At 27.2% G+C, this 20,162-nt stretch overlaps 1 protein-coding gene across 2 annotated transcripts; it reads left to right on the top strand.

The window, feature by feature from the left end:
- Nucleotides 1–158: 158 nt before the first annotated feature.
- Nucleotides 159–16,001, top strand: LOC107161911 (acyl-CoA synthetase bubblegum family member 1). 2 transcript variants are annotated; one of them, XM_089219054.1, is made up of 17 exons: nt 159–317; nt 9,190–9,275; nt 9,426–9,472; nt 9,593–9,621; nt 9,777–9,975; nt 10,049–10,183; nt 10,352–10,547; nt 11,484–11,585; nt 11,666–11,812; nt 11,869–11,937; nt 12,020–12,201; nt 12,713–12,878; nt 12,945–13,079; nt 13,177–13,326; nt 13,397–13,537; nt 13,621–13,867; nt 14,221–16,001. In XM_089219054.1, the coding sequence occupies exons 2-17, from the start codon at nt 9,207–9,209 to the stop codon at nt 14,295–14,297; spliced, it is 2,091 nt and encodes a 696-aa protein (XP_089075180.1). In that variant the 5' UTR covers nt 159–317; nt 9,190–9,206; the 3' UTR covers nt 14,298–16,001. The 2 variants fall into 2 exon arrangements, with proteins under 2 accessions (XP_089075180.1, XP_089075179.1); XM_089219053.1 differs by lacking the exon at nt 159–317 and adding an exon at nt 370–914.
- The last annotated feature ends 4,161 nt before the right edge of the window (nt 16,002–20,162 follow it).

The following is a 20,162-nucleotide window of genomic DNA, read 5'->3' as shown; positions in this document are numbered from 1 at the left end:
CATGATGATGGCAGCCACGCGTACGGGTTGCGGGCTAGGTAGGTGACGTCACGTCATCGCGATCACCTTTAGCGCAGACGCCGATTTCCGTAACCGTTTCCGCGACCGCGAACCGAGGTCCGAGACGAGTACGCTCGCCAGTGTACGTGCGTGTCACCGTGGAAAAATTTATTTGTTCGCACGAGTGTTGCGATTTACTACTGAAAATTGCAACCACTGTAGAACAATAATTATTATTTACGCAGCACAATACTCGTAATTATTATTATTATTTTCTGCGCACACAAACACCGTGTCGATCATCCGCTGTCGTAGCGGTAATAAATTATAATAATAAATAATAATTCAATATTTTATAGATCTATAGTATATATGTATGTGCAATTATATTTATAAATAATTTCCAACACTCATCCGTCGTCCACCGACGTGGGTCGCGGGGAACATCTTTCTCTCGCGTTATCGGCTGTTTCGTTGGTTATTATTGTAAAAATCGTTTCGCTGTTTAAATCACGGCCGGGCTATAATTAACAGTCGTTAAATTCGCTTATCGTCGTCGTCGTCTTCAACACGATAAGTCGATAAGTGTAGGCAACAACTGGTTCGAGTACTAGCTATATAGCCTATATAGAGTGTATGTAGAAGGAGGAGGAAGTTGCACACGAGTCATTTGGATTTCGTAGCCACTAGCCGGTTCCACAAACCACCGCCACTTGCAGTTTTCGCGTTCAAGTGCCGCCGTCGTACCGTGCGATCCACACGAAAACGACTAATGACTAATGAGAGACGTAACGTCAGTATTGTCGTTGCAGTCGGTCGTATACTTTGTCGTTACCTTGTCGGTCGGGCTCCCGTAGACACGTAGTGGGCTAGTGGCCGAATTTTCTGTAACACATTCTACTTCCGACGTTAAGGTAAATTACTGCATTTTATTTTGCACGAAGGTGGACGGTCCGAAGAACTCTTCGATTCGGCCCTCACCTTTGTATATAATAATATACGTGACGACAAACTGTCCTTTTTAACTCGTAATTCGTATTTAGTTGATGTTTGTGAATAATTTCTGTAAAACATACGAACTTTTACCATACGTGTTATCTTCGACATCAGTTCCTGCCGAGGATTGTGTACCTATTTTATGCTTGTGTGCGTGTGCCGTGTGATATATGATAATACGTCCGACACAGAGGTCAGGACTTTTCGCGCAACCCACTGATAAATTTGAATTGAATACCTTACATGTTTTTATTTTTTGTACATATTTTACATCTTATTATTATTGTTCTTCAAATAGATGACGGTGTGTACTCCGACATATTTTCATATTTTATTTGTATACCTTATTTCTATAATATTAGGTATAGTACAAAATATACTATGCAATTCTTTCATCTCTTAACTCATTAAATTTTAGTAAGTAAACGTGTGCTCGTTGTACTTATGTACCTAACTGTTTTTGAAGATTATTTTTTGTTTTACCACCGCTAATACATTTTTGATTTGATCGAGTCCAAAAACATTAGCTTTAGGGTTTTTTCTTGGTACCTAATTATAGACCATTTCTTTTAGTTTTATTTTCAGATACCCTCGAGTATGTTCTTCATTAACACATGAAGCCCTATATATTTTAAATATCATTATTGACACAAGATAAGCCCACAATATATATTATATTATCTGCTATTTGAATATTACACCATTACGCCATTAAAAGTATCATATTTTATTAATTTAGTTTCATATAGGTACTCATCATTGTATGAATATTAAATAATATTACCAAATTTGAATATTGTAATCAGTAGCAGGTATAAGTTAGTTTAATCTATTACACTCGTTTGAAAAAAAGTCGATAAATATCAAAAATAAGTACAATGTTGATCAACTGATGAAAAACTTGTGTAATACCAGCTTTAGGTAGATACCCAGTAGTGTCAGTACCTGCTTAATTGCAATAAATACATGTGCATTTTGATATTTTTAATTATGTAAAATAACTAATGATTTTTCCTCGGATTTTTCTAAACATATTTGGTACCTTCTTATGTTGTAATAAATATACTTTGATAAACCTATTAATAAAATATATATACACTTGCATTTACTACCTATAACTTTAAATAGCTGTCCTTGAAAGTTTTTCTTACTAACCTATTGTTTATATACATTGTTTAACATGTATTGATTTGAACTTAGTTCCGACCAATTCATCTTAAAAATCCAAATTCAGTTAGCAAAAGTTCAAGCTTTTATTGTCCACATCTGGGTAATTTGAAGAAGATTTGTGACATTTTATGGTCATTTGTATGGATACCTGTGTTCCTAGAAGTACATATTCTCAAAGACAAAGAGATCTATATTATATGATATTTATATTGAACAAATTTCTTTATATTTATGCAAGTAATACATTACAGTTAATTAAAAACAATAAAAAAATAAAAAATATCATACACATTTGAACGTTAGATACGATATTTACTAATTATTGTCTAATTGAGTTAGGCCAGGGCTTGTAATTGGTTCTATAGTTGAGTCCAATAAACTTTTTTTTTTGTGATTAAGTTATTTGAGTTTTCTACCTAGAGAAAAAAAAATAAGCATTAAATAAGATATTTTCGGTGGTCTGTTAATTTCTCTTGGGTAATAATTGGATGTGTCCATGAGCATGCTAGGCTTATAAATTTAAATACAAGGTTCTATGAACTATAATGCTCAATCGATATTTAAATTTTAAAATTATCTTATTATTTTAAGTCAGTTTTTTACAATGTATAATTTCTTCTTAAAATTAAATAGTGTAGAAATTATACATTAAAATATCTAATAGGTATGTCCTAAAAATTGTTTTGAAATACCTAACTTTGGTAATTGGTTTGTAGAATGTATCTATTTTCTTATTTAATGACAATTGGGTATTTATTTATCCCGGCATTGGTAATTCAATAATTATATATCAACTTAGAATAAATTAAAGTAGTTATATAAACTATATCTTATGTATACAAAACATATTATGTTTTCCAATATGTATTTTATCGGTAAAAGTGTTTTGCATAATTTTAATTAATATATTTCAAAATTTAATATATAGTTCCAGTTTATTAGGCTGGGGCTATACATGGCGTTTTCCAATTGAAGTTAAAGCTCATTGTTTTATACTGAAGTAGCTATACATAACGATGTTATACGCCGCGTTTCAATCTGCGGTAGAAAACACCAGCCATCTTGCGTTTTGGTGGAAAACGTGACATATACTCCTTGTATAGCCCCAGCCTTAGGCACCTTATTTTAAATTATTTATCAGTCATCACTTCTTAATTTTAGATAGTTACCTACATGTTTTACATTTTTACATTATTTAGGTACTGGGTTAGGTAGGTCGTAGGTATTTTTCTATCTATATGTTGTTAAATATGTAATAAGATACTAATTAGCAATTACAAAATCAAATTAGGTACCTATAGTAAGTGTATTTTAAATTTGAATATCCTTAGGTGTTATTTTTAATTACGTTGGTCTTTGGTATATTAAAAATATTTTTGTATCTAATATTTAAAATGTTTCAAAAAATTATTTTTTTTAATAGGTAGTGTCTATTTTTGTGTGCTTAATCATTTTTCCACTAAGTGCTGAAATTCTTGTTTAATCATGCCATCAAAATTATGAATGAACTACTGTATGTGTGTAGACAATTAGTTAATAAGTACCTACTCCTAGACCTTGTGTATTTTATGAGTCATAACTCATAATACTATGCAAATTAATTATCTTCTAATCAAATTATTTACTAATTTGCTTTTAATTTTATATATATATATGTGTGTGTGTGTATAATATACATAAGTAGCAAGAATAAACCTTGATCACTGATCAGTGAGTGTGTTCATTTTAAAACTGTCAAATATCAAATTTTCTTGCTTATATGATCATTATTAAGTAATCCCTCCTCAAATCATTACTGCAATATTACCTGATTATTATCTGTATTTATAGATAATAACATTTCTTTCTTTTCCTAAAAAAAAAAAAACAGGTATATTATCTTGGCCCTAGGCTCCACTAGACACTGTAATATATTTACCAAAATAATATAAATATTGGGTAGTAAATGTAGATAAAGATATGCTGATTTTTTGTCATTGATTACCTTATGATTTAGTTCTTATGACTAAGTATATTTTTTCCACACAGCCAGAAATACACCGGAGTGTAATATATATTTGATTCACTGAGTCTCTGTTACAAATAGGTAAACTTTTTATACATATTTGACGTTTTTGAGCATATAAATGCATATATTGATCATTTATAAATTTTATAGCATGTTTATAATATTTTAAATATAATATAAACATAACACTTTATAAGGACGGGTATAATTTTTTGGAAAATAAATACTGAAATATTGATATCACTATGTACACAAGAATAGCAGAATTGCCTGTCAATGATCATTATCTTATCTTTTCAGTTTACAAAAACATACTATTAGATTGTTGTATCCAAGTTTTTCAAGTTTGAAAATTTATCCAAAATCATTGTTATACAAACATACAGTGTAATCTTATTTAAATTATCTAACCTACGTAACATGTATTTTAGTTTATACATTTATAGCATTAAATTATTCTGAATTACTATTATCCCATTTTTTGTAATTGTTTAAAATAGATATAATATTTAGTGCTCATTTATTAGTGTTTATAATTTATTTTTAATTAATATTAATACCTTTTTTTGCATATATTTGTTGAAAAATAAGTATATTTGATGTATTTAAAGGCATATACTTGCATATTTTGAAATTTTTTAATACATATTTTATCGATATTTTGGTCATTAACATCCAAGTTCTATTAAGTAATAAGTAGGTACATTCCTATAACAAATTACCTATAAGTGGAATTTTTTTGAAATATATTTTAAAAAGAGACCAAAAACAAAATTTTCTATGTACCTACTATTTTATTAAATGAATAATAATTTTTTTTTCCTTAATTTTGTATTTAAATTTAAACATAATACTCGTGTCAAATAAATTAAATAATTTATTCATCCTATATTTTAGGTATTTTTGAGGGTATTTTAGGTATTTGAGGTTTTAAAATAATTATCTCTATATAAATAACAAATATAACTTAAGTAATACTAATTCAGCGTAACCTTGGTATCTCAAACTTTCTATAGGTATATCAATTTTTTTTTCAGTCTTAATTATTTATTCACATATTTTAAATTAATTTGGTAAGTCAATTTTTTTTTTTTTTTGATCTCTGTTGATTGAGATATCAAGAATCCATTGTGTTTAATACATTTACCATATTCTATACTGTTGTTATAAGCAAAAATGCTGTAAGTCACCATTAAAGATTTTGAGAAGAAAATGTTTTTGTTAATGGATAGTACGATTTATGGTGTTTTAGTTATTTAATTATTGCTTATATTATACTTTTGGAGTAATAATATTTAAATTATTTATTTGTTTTTACCTCAATTATACCTATATTTTTCGAGACTTGCAGGGTTTTTGCTTTCGACAATAGCATAGGTAATTTTAAAATTATGTTTAAAATGGCTTGATGCATTAGAATACCTTTGATAATACACTTATAAAAATGTGTAAGTTGGAACTATATTGTAAATAATGTCAGTTGACTTTAGGTAGGTAGGTAGGTTTATATTTTTGAGGTCATCTTGAATAACGATGAACTTGATTTTCAACTAAACCTGTTTCAATAAATATCTAAGTAGCCCACATCCTTGTTCTCTAGTTTCTCCATAGACCTGATACTGGTTACTTATCTGTATTATTATTTTTTTGAAATTCAGAAAATATATGAAAAATAATTATTTGGCTGTACAAAATTCTGATAAATTTATTTTTTGAATCCATAAAAATAATTTTAAAAAATAAGACAAGAATGCTATGAGGGTTTTATGGCATCTTAAATTATTCATAAATGAAGCTTAGATGATATTTAAGACAACTTATGTTTTTTTCTTCAATTTTCTCTCCAATAAGTACTTGTCAGAAGACTTGAATTGGTTCATAATTAATTATTGCTTTATAATGTAGTTAGGTAGCTAATCAACAAATATAAATGAACATTTATTTTAACTTTAAATCTCTAATTAAATTTACTATCTACTTTTCATAATATTTCATTTTACAAATTGAAACATGCAAAATAATTATTTTATTTTATGTAGGTACTGAACAATTTGTTCAAGGTTTAAATTGTTATTATGTAATATTCTTGTATGAATACAATTTAAGTCAGTGTGTAAGCACTTGTTGTGTTTTTCAAATTTAAAAAAAAAGTAGTTAATATAATATTCTATAATCAAGTAATTTGTTAAAACAAACTAGAATTTCTCTGAAAAAAATCCTTATATAATTTTTATTTCACCATTAACATTAATTTTTCATTAAAAATTAATTGAAGAGGTCAATCATAAAGTCTTACTAATCTAATTATTCACTACTTCTCATAATTACAACAAACCTATTGGCTACTACTATACATTTTTGTTATTGGTGAATAATCAATTTATCTTTATACTGTCTAATTAGGTAATATTTTTCAAACAGTTCATTTGCATATACTGTTGTATTGATAAAATATATTAATTATTGATGATCCCTCATTTATATCAACTAGAAATTCATTTTATGTTATCTTAATTTATTAAGCAAATATTAAATAGTCTACTATTAAATTATTTGGCTTATTATTGGTAAAAAAAAACATTTTAAACTTATTAAGTGATAAATCTTTGATCAACCTGTGATGCTATAATTATTAATATTGTAGGTAGGTACTTTTATTAATTATTTTTTAGTATAGAGTTTTTGGTAACCTTGTAAAAACAATTTTAAAATATTGATGTTATATACCAAGAGGAACATATATATTATATGCAGGGTGATTTTTTTAATCATGCTCCACCCCTATTTTCCTTTAATAGTACATTTATTTAAATTCTGGTGTTTAGAACTTTTAGGTACCTATACATATAGAATATGTTTTTAAATTCCTGATATGAGTACTTAAGATGTCTCTTTACTGCAATTTTTAATTAGCATAACAGAGTAATTTCTTAGTTGTTAAAATATTTATACTAAAAGTATAATAATCCTTAATCTTAAAAATAAAAACTATATGTTATAGGAATTGGATGTAGTATTTATAGTACTTGAATATTTTTACAAATAATTTGTATTGATAATTCAATTATATATACTAACTTTTTCAAATTGTTTAAGCTCCCTTATCTATTAAGCTCATTACCATAAACATATATAACTCAAGAACTACTTGATTGAATCAAAATTATCAAAAAAAATATCTGTTTAATAAAAAATGTAAAAAAGTGGATTCTCGTTAAAAAATGGGTGTTTTTACTATCACAGGATACAGGATTATCTTTGGGTAGTACAACAAATTTCAAGGATTCCAAAATATGGTCATCAAGTTTATTTAAAAATTACAAAATCAGAATTTATGTGTAATTTAAGTACAAAAATTGGGGGGGCATACTTGAAAAATCAGTCTGTATAATTATTTTAAATTCCCCCTGTAATTTTGAACATCGATTTATGTTTTTAATGAATGTGTTTGTTCAATCTTGAATCTTACATTATAATTTATAAGCAATGCCAAATATTGGTATGTCAATAAACTGAAGGTCATTTTTGAATACCTACCTTCTTATTTTAAAGAAGACATGAAAACAGTAAAGGCACTTAAAAATTGTATGGTCGGATTGCTTAAAATTTTTTTAATCCTTTCTTATTGTGTGTACATGATACAATTTATCATTCATTTATATAGAATATTATAATTACATAATCATTAGTGAAATTTGGAATATTTAGATATCATACATATAGAATATGTTTCTAAATTGTTGATATGAGTACTTAAGAAGTGTCTTGTTGCGATACAAACTTTTATTTTTGAATGAGTATATCATATATCTATATTATCATACAAAATGCCACTTAAAACGTGTGCATATGAATAACATTTTCAACAAAAATGCCTAACGTAAATAAATTATAAATTTTTAACCTATATGATAAAAACAATTTAACACTTTAAAAAAGGAACATTGTACCTACATGGTTACATAGGTTCAATGACATAATAAATAACACTATCAACAGAATAAACTATAAATAGATTATAATTACTTATAAGTTATAATACAAACACAGGTGATTTGGTTATTGTTTTTATGTAAGTTATTGTTGAAATTTAAAATGTTGCAATAATTGATAAAAACAATTTTAAATTCTGAAGAGATTCTGGGTTTCACAATGATGTAATATTTTTTTTTAAATCAATATTTTTTGGCTATTATTTGTTTCAAGTTTCATAAAGTCTAATATACTATATATTAGCGATTCTCAAACTGTGGTATGTCAAATGTTTATCAGTAGAAGTATGTTGAAGGCTACTGGTTACATGGTGGTATACTTCAGGAAGTGTTGTGGTTGTTTGGATAATGAATAAATAAATATTTTTGCTGATGCTTGAGACTGATCTTATATTATTTTATATTTTGTGTAAATATCAAATACTGTAAAATGTAAATTATTATTAGTATACATTTAACTATTAAAAAATTTGAATAGTGTTATTTGTATTCATTAGTAGTGTATGACTGGTACCTTTTTGTATGGATACAAAAATTTGAGAATGTCTGCTATTTACCTACCTAGAGGTCTATTGAGCAATAGTTAATCATAGATATTTTGATAAATAATTTATAAAAAGAAAATTTCCTGAAGAATTTTTGAGGGTGGAAATTCAATTTGTTTATAATATTTTGCATGAAATAGTTTGTAAAATAGGTACCTAATCACATTAGTTCTGTAATAAAATGTAATAAATAGTTTCTATGTACTATCTTCCATTTTTAGGTTTGTTATAGGTATGGTTAGAGAATAATTATGAACTTTGGTTTATGACTAATTCATCATATATCCTGCCATAAATAGTGGAAATATAATTACCTATTTTAAATTCTAATAATTTAATATTATAATTAATGTAGTTCATCAGATATACCTATGTTATCACATTTTAAATTTATTTTTTCCCTAATTGGATCAAACTGATATACCTAATGATTTGTAATCTGTTTTAATAATAATTTATCTCTATTTTCATTTTTCAGTACTTATTTAATTCATTATGAGTGATGACGGTGATATTATTCCAAGTGTTATGCAAAATGGTGGAAATCAATACAAAATAAAAGAGGTTAGTTATTGTCAAAAATAAAATAATTAATTTAAATTTAGTATCTTAAGAGAAATTGATAGTTTAATGCACAACTATATTTGTATGTATTAAAAAATTATTTACTTGTTTCTGTCCATTAATATTAATATTTAAATTTTTGTTTCATAGAATTCATTTTTACCTAGTTCTGAAGTTGAAAATAACACAAAAATGAGGTTAGTATTTTATAAATATTTTTTAAAAACTAGTCATTTAGACTTTAAATTGCTAATTTTTAAAATTGTTATTTATATCATATATTTTTTCTTTTGTTTTTTTTATGTCCCATATTAAAGTTTTGAAAACTCAAAACCAGCAGAAAACTGTAAGTTATTGTTTCTTTTTTTTTATTATTAATTAAATTATTAAATTATTTATAAACACAAAGATAGAAACTAAATTAGATGCTCTCAGAATTGTTTAATATTGAATAATGATATGTAACCATGATCATGACAATTTTCAATTATTCATATTTAGATGGACCAGATCAGGTTTTACCTGCTTCACAAAAATATACAAGTGAAGCAAATGGCCGAGTTACTTTAAGAATTGAGGCTGGTGCAGATAATACTCCCATATCTGTACCTGGACTTTTGACTAGAACTGCTGAAAAATATGGAGATCTACCAGCGTTAAATTATAAGTCAGCCAATAAATGGGTTAAAGTTACTTATAAGTATGTTAATTGTTAAAATTATAATTATTCAAAAAAAAAATATCTTATTTTATTAAACTTAAAAAATTTTCAGAGAATATGAACAGAATGTGCGAACTGTTGCTAAAGCATTTATAAAGTTGGGCCTTGAAAGATTTCATGGCGTCTGTATAATCGGGTTTAACTCACCAGAATGGTTTTATTCAGACTTGGGGGCTATTTATGCTGGGTAAGATAATTCTTTTTGTTTTGTAATTTACTGTACACTTTTGACTACAGAATAATATTTCTATTCTGTATGTTTAATGTGTACTTAAATTATTTAAGTCTTATTTTATTTTGTTTATGTTTATCAACATCCTAAAATGAATTAAATAACTATTTATTGTTGATAAAGTGGTTTTGCTGCTGGAATGTACACAACAAATCTTGTAGACGCTTGTCTCCATTGTTTAGAGACTAGTAAAGCGAATATTGCTGTAGTTGAAGATAGTAAACAACTGGAAAAAATATTATCAGTCAAAAGTCAACTACCACATTTAAAAGCCATAATTCAATATGAAGGCAAACCTACTGAAGAAGGTGTTTTATCTGTAAGTTGTTAGTTAAGTTGTGTTATATATTAATATAGCGTGGTTTTTTTGCAAATGTATATTTTTAATTTCAAATTTTTGGATTTTCATCATTTTCATTACAAATCAATAAATCATATTAGTTTGAAACTTATGGGAAATCGTTTTTGCGTATTTGAGAATTTTTTGACAAATATAAAATTCATAAATACATTTTGTAGGCACTAAATAGTAATAATTGAAATAAAGATAAGTTTATTAAATAGATAGGTACCTAATTATAAATTATTTAATTTGTTTTAAATTCTTTTCATACCTCATCAATTTATAAACTAATAATAATAATTATCAAATAAAAATTGTGCACTTTTTCACCTTATTACCCAAATCAAATTTTTTTTTTGCATATTTGTTTCATATTTTCACAATTTTTACAATTTTGATATTTTTTTAGTGGATAAAAATCTGTATTCTTTGTACAAGTAATAGTATTTAAAGATGCATAATTTTACTAAACAGTTTAATAGATGTTTCACGATAATAGTTTTTATAAAGTTTATAACAGTTTACGATAACAGGTATTTTTGTTATTTATATTCTTTTAATGTAGGTACATATTATAATTGAAAAAATATAAAAAAAACTGATAAATAGCCATTTCTGACTGTTCTTATACATTATTTATTTTTAATAGATAATAGGCATTTTGAGATGTAGATTAAAATTTTGTTTAAAAATAAACATATTTTTTGTGGTTATTATTTTTGCATGCTAAATATTGCTATACTAATATAGTATATTCATAATATGTGGGCCATTTTAATATCATAAAGTCTCTAATGAATACACTATGTGTATACTTATATTATATTTATGACTTTTGAATTAAATATAGGCTATTATCGCTCTTAAAATTACTGTACCTACAATATATTTCCTTTTTATATATTTTACTAGTGGGAAGATGTTATGAGAATTGGATCAGCTGAATCTGATGATAAATTAAATGCTGTATTGAAAACTATGGGAGTCAATGAATGTTGTACATTAGTATTTACGGTAAATTTTATTTGAAAATTTTTATCAAAACATTCCTGTTGTTATCTATTATATTATTATTTTATACTTATTAAAAATAGTCTGGAACCGAAGGCGCATCAAAAGCAGTCATGGTTAGTCATGATAATCTAACATACAATGCATATATGATCACAAAATTCTTGTCCTTGGTGGAAGGAAAGGAAGTTCTCGTTTCATATTTACCTTTGAGTCATGTAGCAGCTCAAGTATGTAAATCTACAAAAATTTATAATTAAATTTTAACAACATTTAATATTTGCAGATCACTGATATATATAGTGCTATCACAATAGGAGCTCAAGTATTTTTTGGTGAAAAAGACGCTCTTAAGGTTAGTTTGTAAAAATTAAAATATTAAAATACCTACTTATTTTGTATTTATTTCATTCATATTTTTTTCCCTGTAATTTTAGGGTTCTTTAGTGAGCACACTTCAAGCTGCCAGACCAACAGTTTTTTTGGGTGTTCCTCGTGTTTGGGAAAAAATTAATGAAAAATTAGTGAGTATCGGCCGAAAATCAGGTTCATTGAAAAAGTACATTGCTGATTGGGCTAAAGAAGTTGGCTTAAATCATTATGAAGAAGCAATGAAAGGGTTAGTACATTTAATGCTAGACATTACTATAATGAGAAATTGTTTTTTAACCTTTTTCATAAATATATTTTTGGGTTGGATACACGTTTATTTGTTTCTGACTGATTTTTCTTTAAAGTATTTGTTGTCATGGTTACTTCTTAACAAAAACATTTATGATATATTATATACTCCGTACCAAATAAGAGCGCACCGGGCGGCCACAGGCAAAACCGGTTTTGTTACGTAAATTTGGCGCGCTCTTATTTGGTACAAGGTATAGATCTCTTGTAGAGGAAAAATATTGAGTAGCGTGCTACTGTTTTATCTATTGTATAGTAACAATAAACATTAATTTTATTTAGATTGATATTCAATAAAAATGTAAAAACAAAATATGATTCTTGTATCTATATCAGTATCAATTATTATTTATATAATCATATATGTTTATATTTCACCTTGAATTATTTTTTTTGAATCAATTATTTTTTCATGCTATTAAATAATAATTTTGATATTTATGTTACAGAGTTGAAAGAGAAACGTACTCGTATAAATTTTTCAGATGGTTAATTTATGGTCGTATCAAAAGTGCTATTGGTTTCGATAGATGCAAATATTTTATTTCAGCTGCTGCTCCTATATCAGTGGAGCTAAAAAAATATTTTATGAGTTTGGACATACCTTTGTGCGAAGTAATATGATAATAATATTCTTAACAATTGTTTGGACGTTAAATTAATTTTGTACAAATTTAACAGGCATTTGGAATGTCTGAGTGTGGAGGTGCACATACACTGAGTAATCCAACTGATGAAAATGTTGCTGGCGTTGGAAAAACATTAGAAGGAGTCACTTCAAAAATTGACAAACCTGACAAGGATGGTAATGGAGAGGTAAATATCAACATTTGTATGTTGTGCAAAAACATACTTGTAAATCAATCATTTATAGCATTTTTATGGCAATATTAATTTAACATATTATGTTTAGTTGTGTATATATGGACGTCATGTATTTATGGGCTATTTGAATCTAATAGAAAAAACAGAGAGTACACTTGACACTGATGGATGGCTTCATTCTGGTGATATTGCCCAAATAGACGATAAAGGATATGTTACAATTACTGGAAGAATAAAGGTAAAGAGAATTAAATTAATTAAAAACTCCATCTTACACAGATATTCATTAATGTTGTATTGTGTTAAAGGAATTGTTAATAACAGCTGGTGGAGAGAACATACCTCCTGTATTAATCGAAAACAATGTTAAAGCCGTCTTACCAGTTGTTAGTAATGCTTTCTTAATAGGTGACAAGAGAAAATTTTTGTCCATATTGTTATCCCTAAAGGTATATTATAAACTTATATATATTTTATTTTCATTAAATTTTTTTTATCCATTTTGATACATTAAATTTTTATTTGTATTTAGTGTGAAGTAGATGCTGAAACTGCTGAGCCACTTGATACTTTAACACCTGAAGTGATTTCATGGCTATCGTCACTTAATTGTAATTTTACCAAAGTGTCAGAGGTTATAGCAAACAAACCTAAAGAAGTTTTTGATGCAATACAAAAAGGCATTGATGCAGCCAACAAAAAAGCTATATCTAATGCACAAAAAATTCAAAAGTTTTCTCTTCTGCCAGTTGACTTCTCCTTGCCTACTGGTGAATTAGGTAAGCCAATTAAAAAACCAGATTTTACTTTTATCTATTGTTTATTTATTGCATTATGCCACCATTAATACTATTTCTTAGATATTTCTCTAATTTGACTGTCATATATTTCAAAACTTTACAGTCATTAAATGAGCTGAAATGACCTTCTTGCATTCTTGAGATGTGTTTAAATGATTAAATTTAATTATTTCAATTATTAAGTTTTCAACAGTAATATCAATAATTTATTATCTTTTTCTCTTCAACTATAATGAGTTGCATATATATATATATATATATAAATTTGTTTTTAAATAACTTAAGTTATTGTTTAATAAGCAACTAATATTGTAAATGATTAACTTTTTTAGGTCCTACATTAAAAATTAAACGTCCCGTGGTGAATGAAAAATACAAAGATTTAATCGAAGAATTCTACAAGAACTGATGAAACCACATCGGCATAAGACAATTTTTGTTCATGTTACTAAATAAGAAAAGGAAATTAAAAACAAATCGTTCACGCAAGGTTAGGTTAGGTTAGGTCAGCAGTTATCTTTAATTTTGTACCAGTTTCAAATCTGTAAACTTGTAAAATTTTATTTTATTTTTTATTGTATATCTTCTTCTTTATCTCTTGAAACTATTGTTGTTGTACTTAATATGAGTAAGTTATTTTTATTATATTTCCCGTTACCTTTTGATCTGAATTTTTGTACTAGCGCTGTGTACAAAATTTGTTTTCTGTAGGTAACTATTATCTTTTTAATTTAATTATTTTAAATAGACAATTTATTATTGTTTTAGTAGAAATATTTTTATTGTGATATTATTTTTTTGCAAACAAAAACAGTTAGAATTTTTATTGAAATATTTTAATTGAATATTATTTAAAATTAAGTTAATTAATTGGTGATAAAATTAATAAACATAACATTAATTGTTATTTTAATATTTTTGCACATATATACTTATTAAAAGACTACAAACTTGTTGCACGGTTTCATGTGTATGTGTGATAATGTTGTCAATTTTTCTTAATGTAATATTGTGTTACAAGTAACAGTTATTATATTATTATTATAATGTTTTTATATAACAATATAATACATAAATTTATAAGTATAGTATCCATTATATAATTTTCATTTGTTGAATTATGTGTATTTTAAAACGAAAATCGTGCAACAATGTTTTGTCTTAATTTTTTGTATTTTGAATTGCAGAAATACTGTTTAGTCTTAAATTTAATTCCCTTAGTCTGGTTTTACTTGTTAAATTATTTTGAATCTGTCATTGATGTGAATCATTTGTGTGTGTGTGTGTGACTGCTTACCACATGTACTCACTAAGCTGCTTAACTTTATCAAAAAGTTAAGTCAGATTAAGTTATTAGAACTGACTTAGTAAGGATCAATGCATACCTGTGTTCATTGTTTAAAATGATTATCCTCGATTAGAAAGAATAAAACATAATTCTTCAAAAAAAATACTCTAGTTCTTTGACGGCAATGATATTTATTAGATTTCTAGCACTTGTGGCTTTTTTTCTGTTATTTTAACATTCATCAGACCATACATTTTTTTAAAATCTATATTTGTTTGGCTGTTTTGAGTTTTTGTAAATTTATCAATGTGTAATTTGTAAAAGAAGACAATAATATTTGGGTAAAAATGATTATTTTTACCTAACAGCATTTTAATGTTACTTTGAGTATATATAAAAAGTATATATTTTTATTTTTTGAAATTTATATCTCATTTGTTTAATATTTGTAAACTTAGTACAATGTTATATTTATTACTAACAGTTTGATAATGAGCATTTTTATGTAAACAATGTGTTTAAAACATTAGGCACTTTATTACGAGCTTATAGAACATTATTATTTTTAAATTGTGATTGATTTTATGTGCTATCTGGTCAAATGTTATTAAAAAAAAGTACAATGAGAAATGTTATTACATTTTTAATGTTTTGTAGCTTTATACTTATTTATTTATTTATTTAATAATTAATCAATAGTTTGTGATATGACAAGAAGATATATTCACTATATATGGTGTATAAATTGTCTAATACCATTGATTATACAGAGTGTAACGGAAAGATATGACAGATGAAACATATTTTCTGTTACTACTAACACAATTTTTGGTTTTTTTACATAAATTTCTACCTATTCCTATAATTGATAAGTTACAGCTAACAACTGAGTTTTAAAATGTTTGACATTCTATTATACAATTTAATGTTATTCTCACAAGCAACATAGTATGAACTTTAAATGATATAATTATGATTTTGGTTTAAATTATTGATCTAGCGATAGGTCAAAACACTCAAAAGCAGTCATAACATATTTTAAGATTAATTTTTCTAATGCAAAAAAAAATCCATTGGCATAATATTAATTCTATTAGAGTTAATTTTTGTCAGTGTTAACTTGTTTTGTTGTATGCAATTCAGATGCAACAATTTACTTTTGCTCATATTTAGTTCAAAAATAGCATCATTAAATTATTATTATTGAATTCTTTTAAACTTTTAAAGTTTTAAAAATCAGTAAAATCAATTAACTTAATAATATGAGAACTAATACAAATTAAATGAATTTTTTAAATTGCAGTGGCGTCATTTGTGGGGGGGGGGGGGATCGGCGGCGGCAAGGTGGACATTTGCCCCCCTCCATGTCATCAGCGGGCCGCTGGCGGCCTACTAAAACGGGTCGGTCGACGCGGCCGGTTCAGACCGGGTATATGGTGCTAGTTTTGGCCCGCAAACATGATTCATAACAATCATGTCATTGCTTAATAAAATATAACCATGATTTCGTGGCTCGTACTAATTACGTAAATAATTTTAAGGTATCTGACATCTGTATTCTATATGCGCAATGGTGGACTGGACGAGCGGAATACCGGGTTTCCCGCCTTCCCTGTGGGCCGCTGCTCTTATAATATATATATTTATTAATATTATTGTGAAATTATTAATTAAAATGTTATCGAATAACTAATAAGACAAGTAATTAATAAGTATATAATATTATTCAGCATAAAAACCCAGATTTCTGATTAATTTTAAATGCGTGACCGGCAAGTGTTCGTCCGGTTAGGTTAGCTGTGGAGAAGGAAACAGCTTCACTGATAAATTTAAATCAAGCTGTTGATATGTTTGGAGCTATGAAAACAAGAAGATATCCTGTTACTGCCTAGCATTTAAATTTTAAGCAACTTTAAAAAAACTATAATTACCCAATGATAAATATATAATAATGTATTGTATCTGTATGTTTTGTTTTATTTTTTGTTAATACCATTAAACTCATATTTGTTGCAAATAGGACATAAATTGGGGTAAAATTCCCCTTAAAATATGTCATCATATAGTAGCTAATAGCATTGAGTATATTATATTGTTTACTCAATGCTTAATACTAAATACTAATAGATAATATTGGGTATCCCTCAACATGTTATATTTTATATACCTATGTATTAATTAGTCATTGTTATCTTTCAAAAATGTGTGTTATTTATGCCTAGAGTAACCACATTTATCTCAGTTAACCAACTTGTATGTATATAAATATAACTATGTAAGAGGGCTGTTTGTATTGAGATAAAAATGTAATTATTAGCGAGCGGCTTTTTTTAAAATTATGGGCCGGTCAAAACTTTTGCCTCCCCTCTTTCAAGACCTGAAATGACGCCACTGTCAAATTGGTCAGAAAAGTTTAATGAATAGATAGGTACCTACTGTAAGTATATGTGTGTTATACCTATTAAGTTAATGGTTTTCTATAGGATTCAATACCTAATTAGGACTAGATCAAAGTATTGCGGACGAAAACAATTTCATTTAAACTTTTTTTTAAAAGTAGGTATCTAAATTATTGTGAGATGCACTCTTTTTGTATGACATTTTACGTAAAGCCTAGAAATATAATTTAAAAGGTTGCAAATATTGTGAATTTTCATTTCCTATGAATTTATCAGATATAAATAGTTGAAATAAAAATATAGGTGCTAAGAATTCCACAATATGTCTGCTTGTCCCTGGTAATAATTAAAGGTGTCAAGAGGGAGAAACACTCGTACTTGTTGTTTCAGTCTTACAAACGCGTAACATAAAGAATGTACAGCAGTTCACGTTTTATTCCGTTAGCTTAAAAATTAGAGTGAGTAGACTTATTGTGAAACTTGATGGTAAGAACATTATCTGTTTTTTGTTGGAAGTATTTTTACGATAATTCAGTTTTTAAGTGAGTTATGTATAATAAATTGTAAAATAAAAATCTTCATAACTCACTAAAAAACTGAATTATCGTAAAAATACTTTTTACAAAATACCTTGAAACACTAAAACACTGAAAACTGCATAGTGCATGTAAGTGTTTGTATAATATATACCCATTGGCTATTAGGTACCTAGATAAAAATACCGCGGGTGGGAACTGGGACGTGAGGAGGGGACCTATTGACCTAGTAAACTTCATAATATATCATAATTCATAATACGAATTAAATATGATTTCAGATATTGTATTTCCGCATTACTAATTTTTTCGGTACCTCTATACCATACTATAGCTATTATGATTATTATTATTATTATTATGATGAGCATGTTTCTTGGTGAAAAATATTTCATCTTGTCGACCGACGATTGGTGATGAAGATAATAGATGGTATGTGCATATCATGCGCACAACAATAAATTACACAGGCTATAAACATTCAAATTGATGATCATTGGTCATTAATAACTATTAAGCATTTAAGCGCATATTATACACGCAACAACGAGATTGATGCAACTGTAATGGAATTACCTAATTTTAAAACTAATTCCTATGTGATGGAGTCACACAAGGGGCTACGGTATTCGAGAAAAATTAAAAATCAACTAGACCTATGCCATTTTTGAACGCAAAACATTATATGTAACGTGATGACAAATATTGCCGAATACCTAACACCAACATAATTTACTGGCTGTAGGTAACCTAACCTATTATAAGCAAAAATTAATATGCACTTGGTCGCTTGGTCACTTCTCAATGGATGTGGGATATCCTCTGGAAAAATCGCTCTATATGTATATGAGCTATCAGGTATCTCATGACATCATATTATATAGGTACTTTCATAGTGGCGTATCTATGTATCTATTTAAGCACAGGGGTGCACCTAATTTTTTGGGCCCCTTATAAAGTTTCAGTTGCTACTTTTTGATTAGGCCGATTAAGGGCTCAAGGGCCCCATTTATAAAACACAGCTAAAGAGCCCTGGTGCAATGCACCTCCTGCACCCCCTCTAAGTACGCCACTGGGTAGGTACTCTGTCTTTTTCCAAATCTATTGTCAATTCAACTGTTTTCGCTGTGCTTCTAGTAGTCTATATTAGTAATTTTTGCAGGGTTTGTTCTATCTTCTATACGAGTACTTATGGCGTTACTATGCCGGTTAGGTTATAGGTCTAACCCAAATTCTACCCACGACTGCTTTGAAACACTTCTCCAGTGCTATCTAAGTTCACTTTCTTCCACCTGACGCGACTTCAAAGCCCGTTATCAAAATAATTCTGTTAACAATTATGTACATACGATACTACAGTTGTAATAGTCGAACTAATGTCGGTAGGTATCTAGTCCATAGTCACGTACTCACGTAGGTATATATACTCGTAGTATCTTAAAAAACAGTATGTGTATTAATTCAATCCCTCATTGCCATTTTTGTTACTATTTTGTTGTTGTTTTTTTTATGCTGAACATCACGAAAAATTAACATTAACATGTTTTATTTCACATTTGAATCATTATAAATAATGTAATTAATTATTTTATTTCTTATAAATTTTATAAAACTAAAACAATAGGTAATGAATCATTGTAGGCTAAAGAATGTCACTGCCTGACGGAAACTACTAAGTCCCAAATACTACGAAAGGATGAAGGAAAAAATATGTTTTTTCCATACATTTTTAAATACTTATTTAAAAAAGATTTTAAGAAAAAAAACACACACAATTTTAGAAGTTTTTCAAGCAGGAAATGTTTTAATATGCGTACTTATAAAGTTTGTATAATATAGGGAAATTTGACTATAAAGAGCTGTCGATACAAACGTACTTTTTTATTTTTACGTTGATGGACCACATAGGTACCAAATACAAATATCTAGACAGTTTTTTTGTCGCAAATGAGAAATGTGTGCGTGTGCGTGTAATAATAAATAATATGGTAACATATATAGAAACAATAATGCGTTGAACGATTATAATATTAATAGGTACCTTCCTACAT

This window comes from Diuraphis noxia, unplaced genomic scaffold (assembly GCF_037042655.1).
Source record: "Diuraphis noxia isolate RWA-SAM2 unplaced genomic scaffold, SU_Dnox_SAM2 contig0002, whole genome shotgun sequence".
Taxonomy (NCBI): Eukaryota; Metazoa; Arthropoda; class Insecta; order Hemiptera; family Aphididae; genus Diuraphis; species Diuraphis noxia.
Note: the sequence above shows the minus strand (reverse complement) of the source record. Positions and strands in the feature narration are given on the sequence as shown.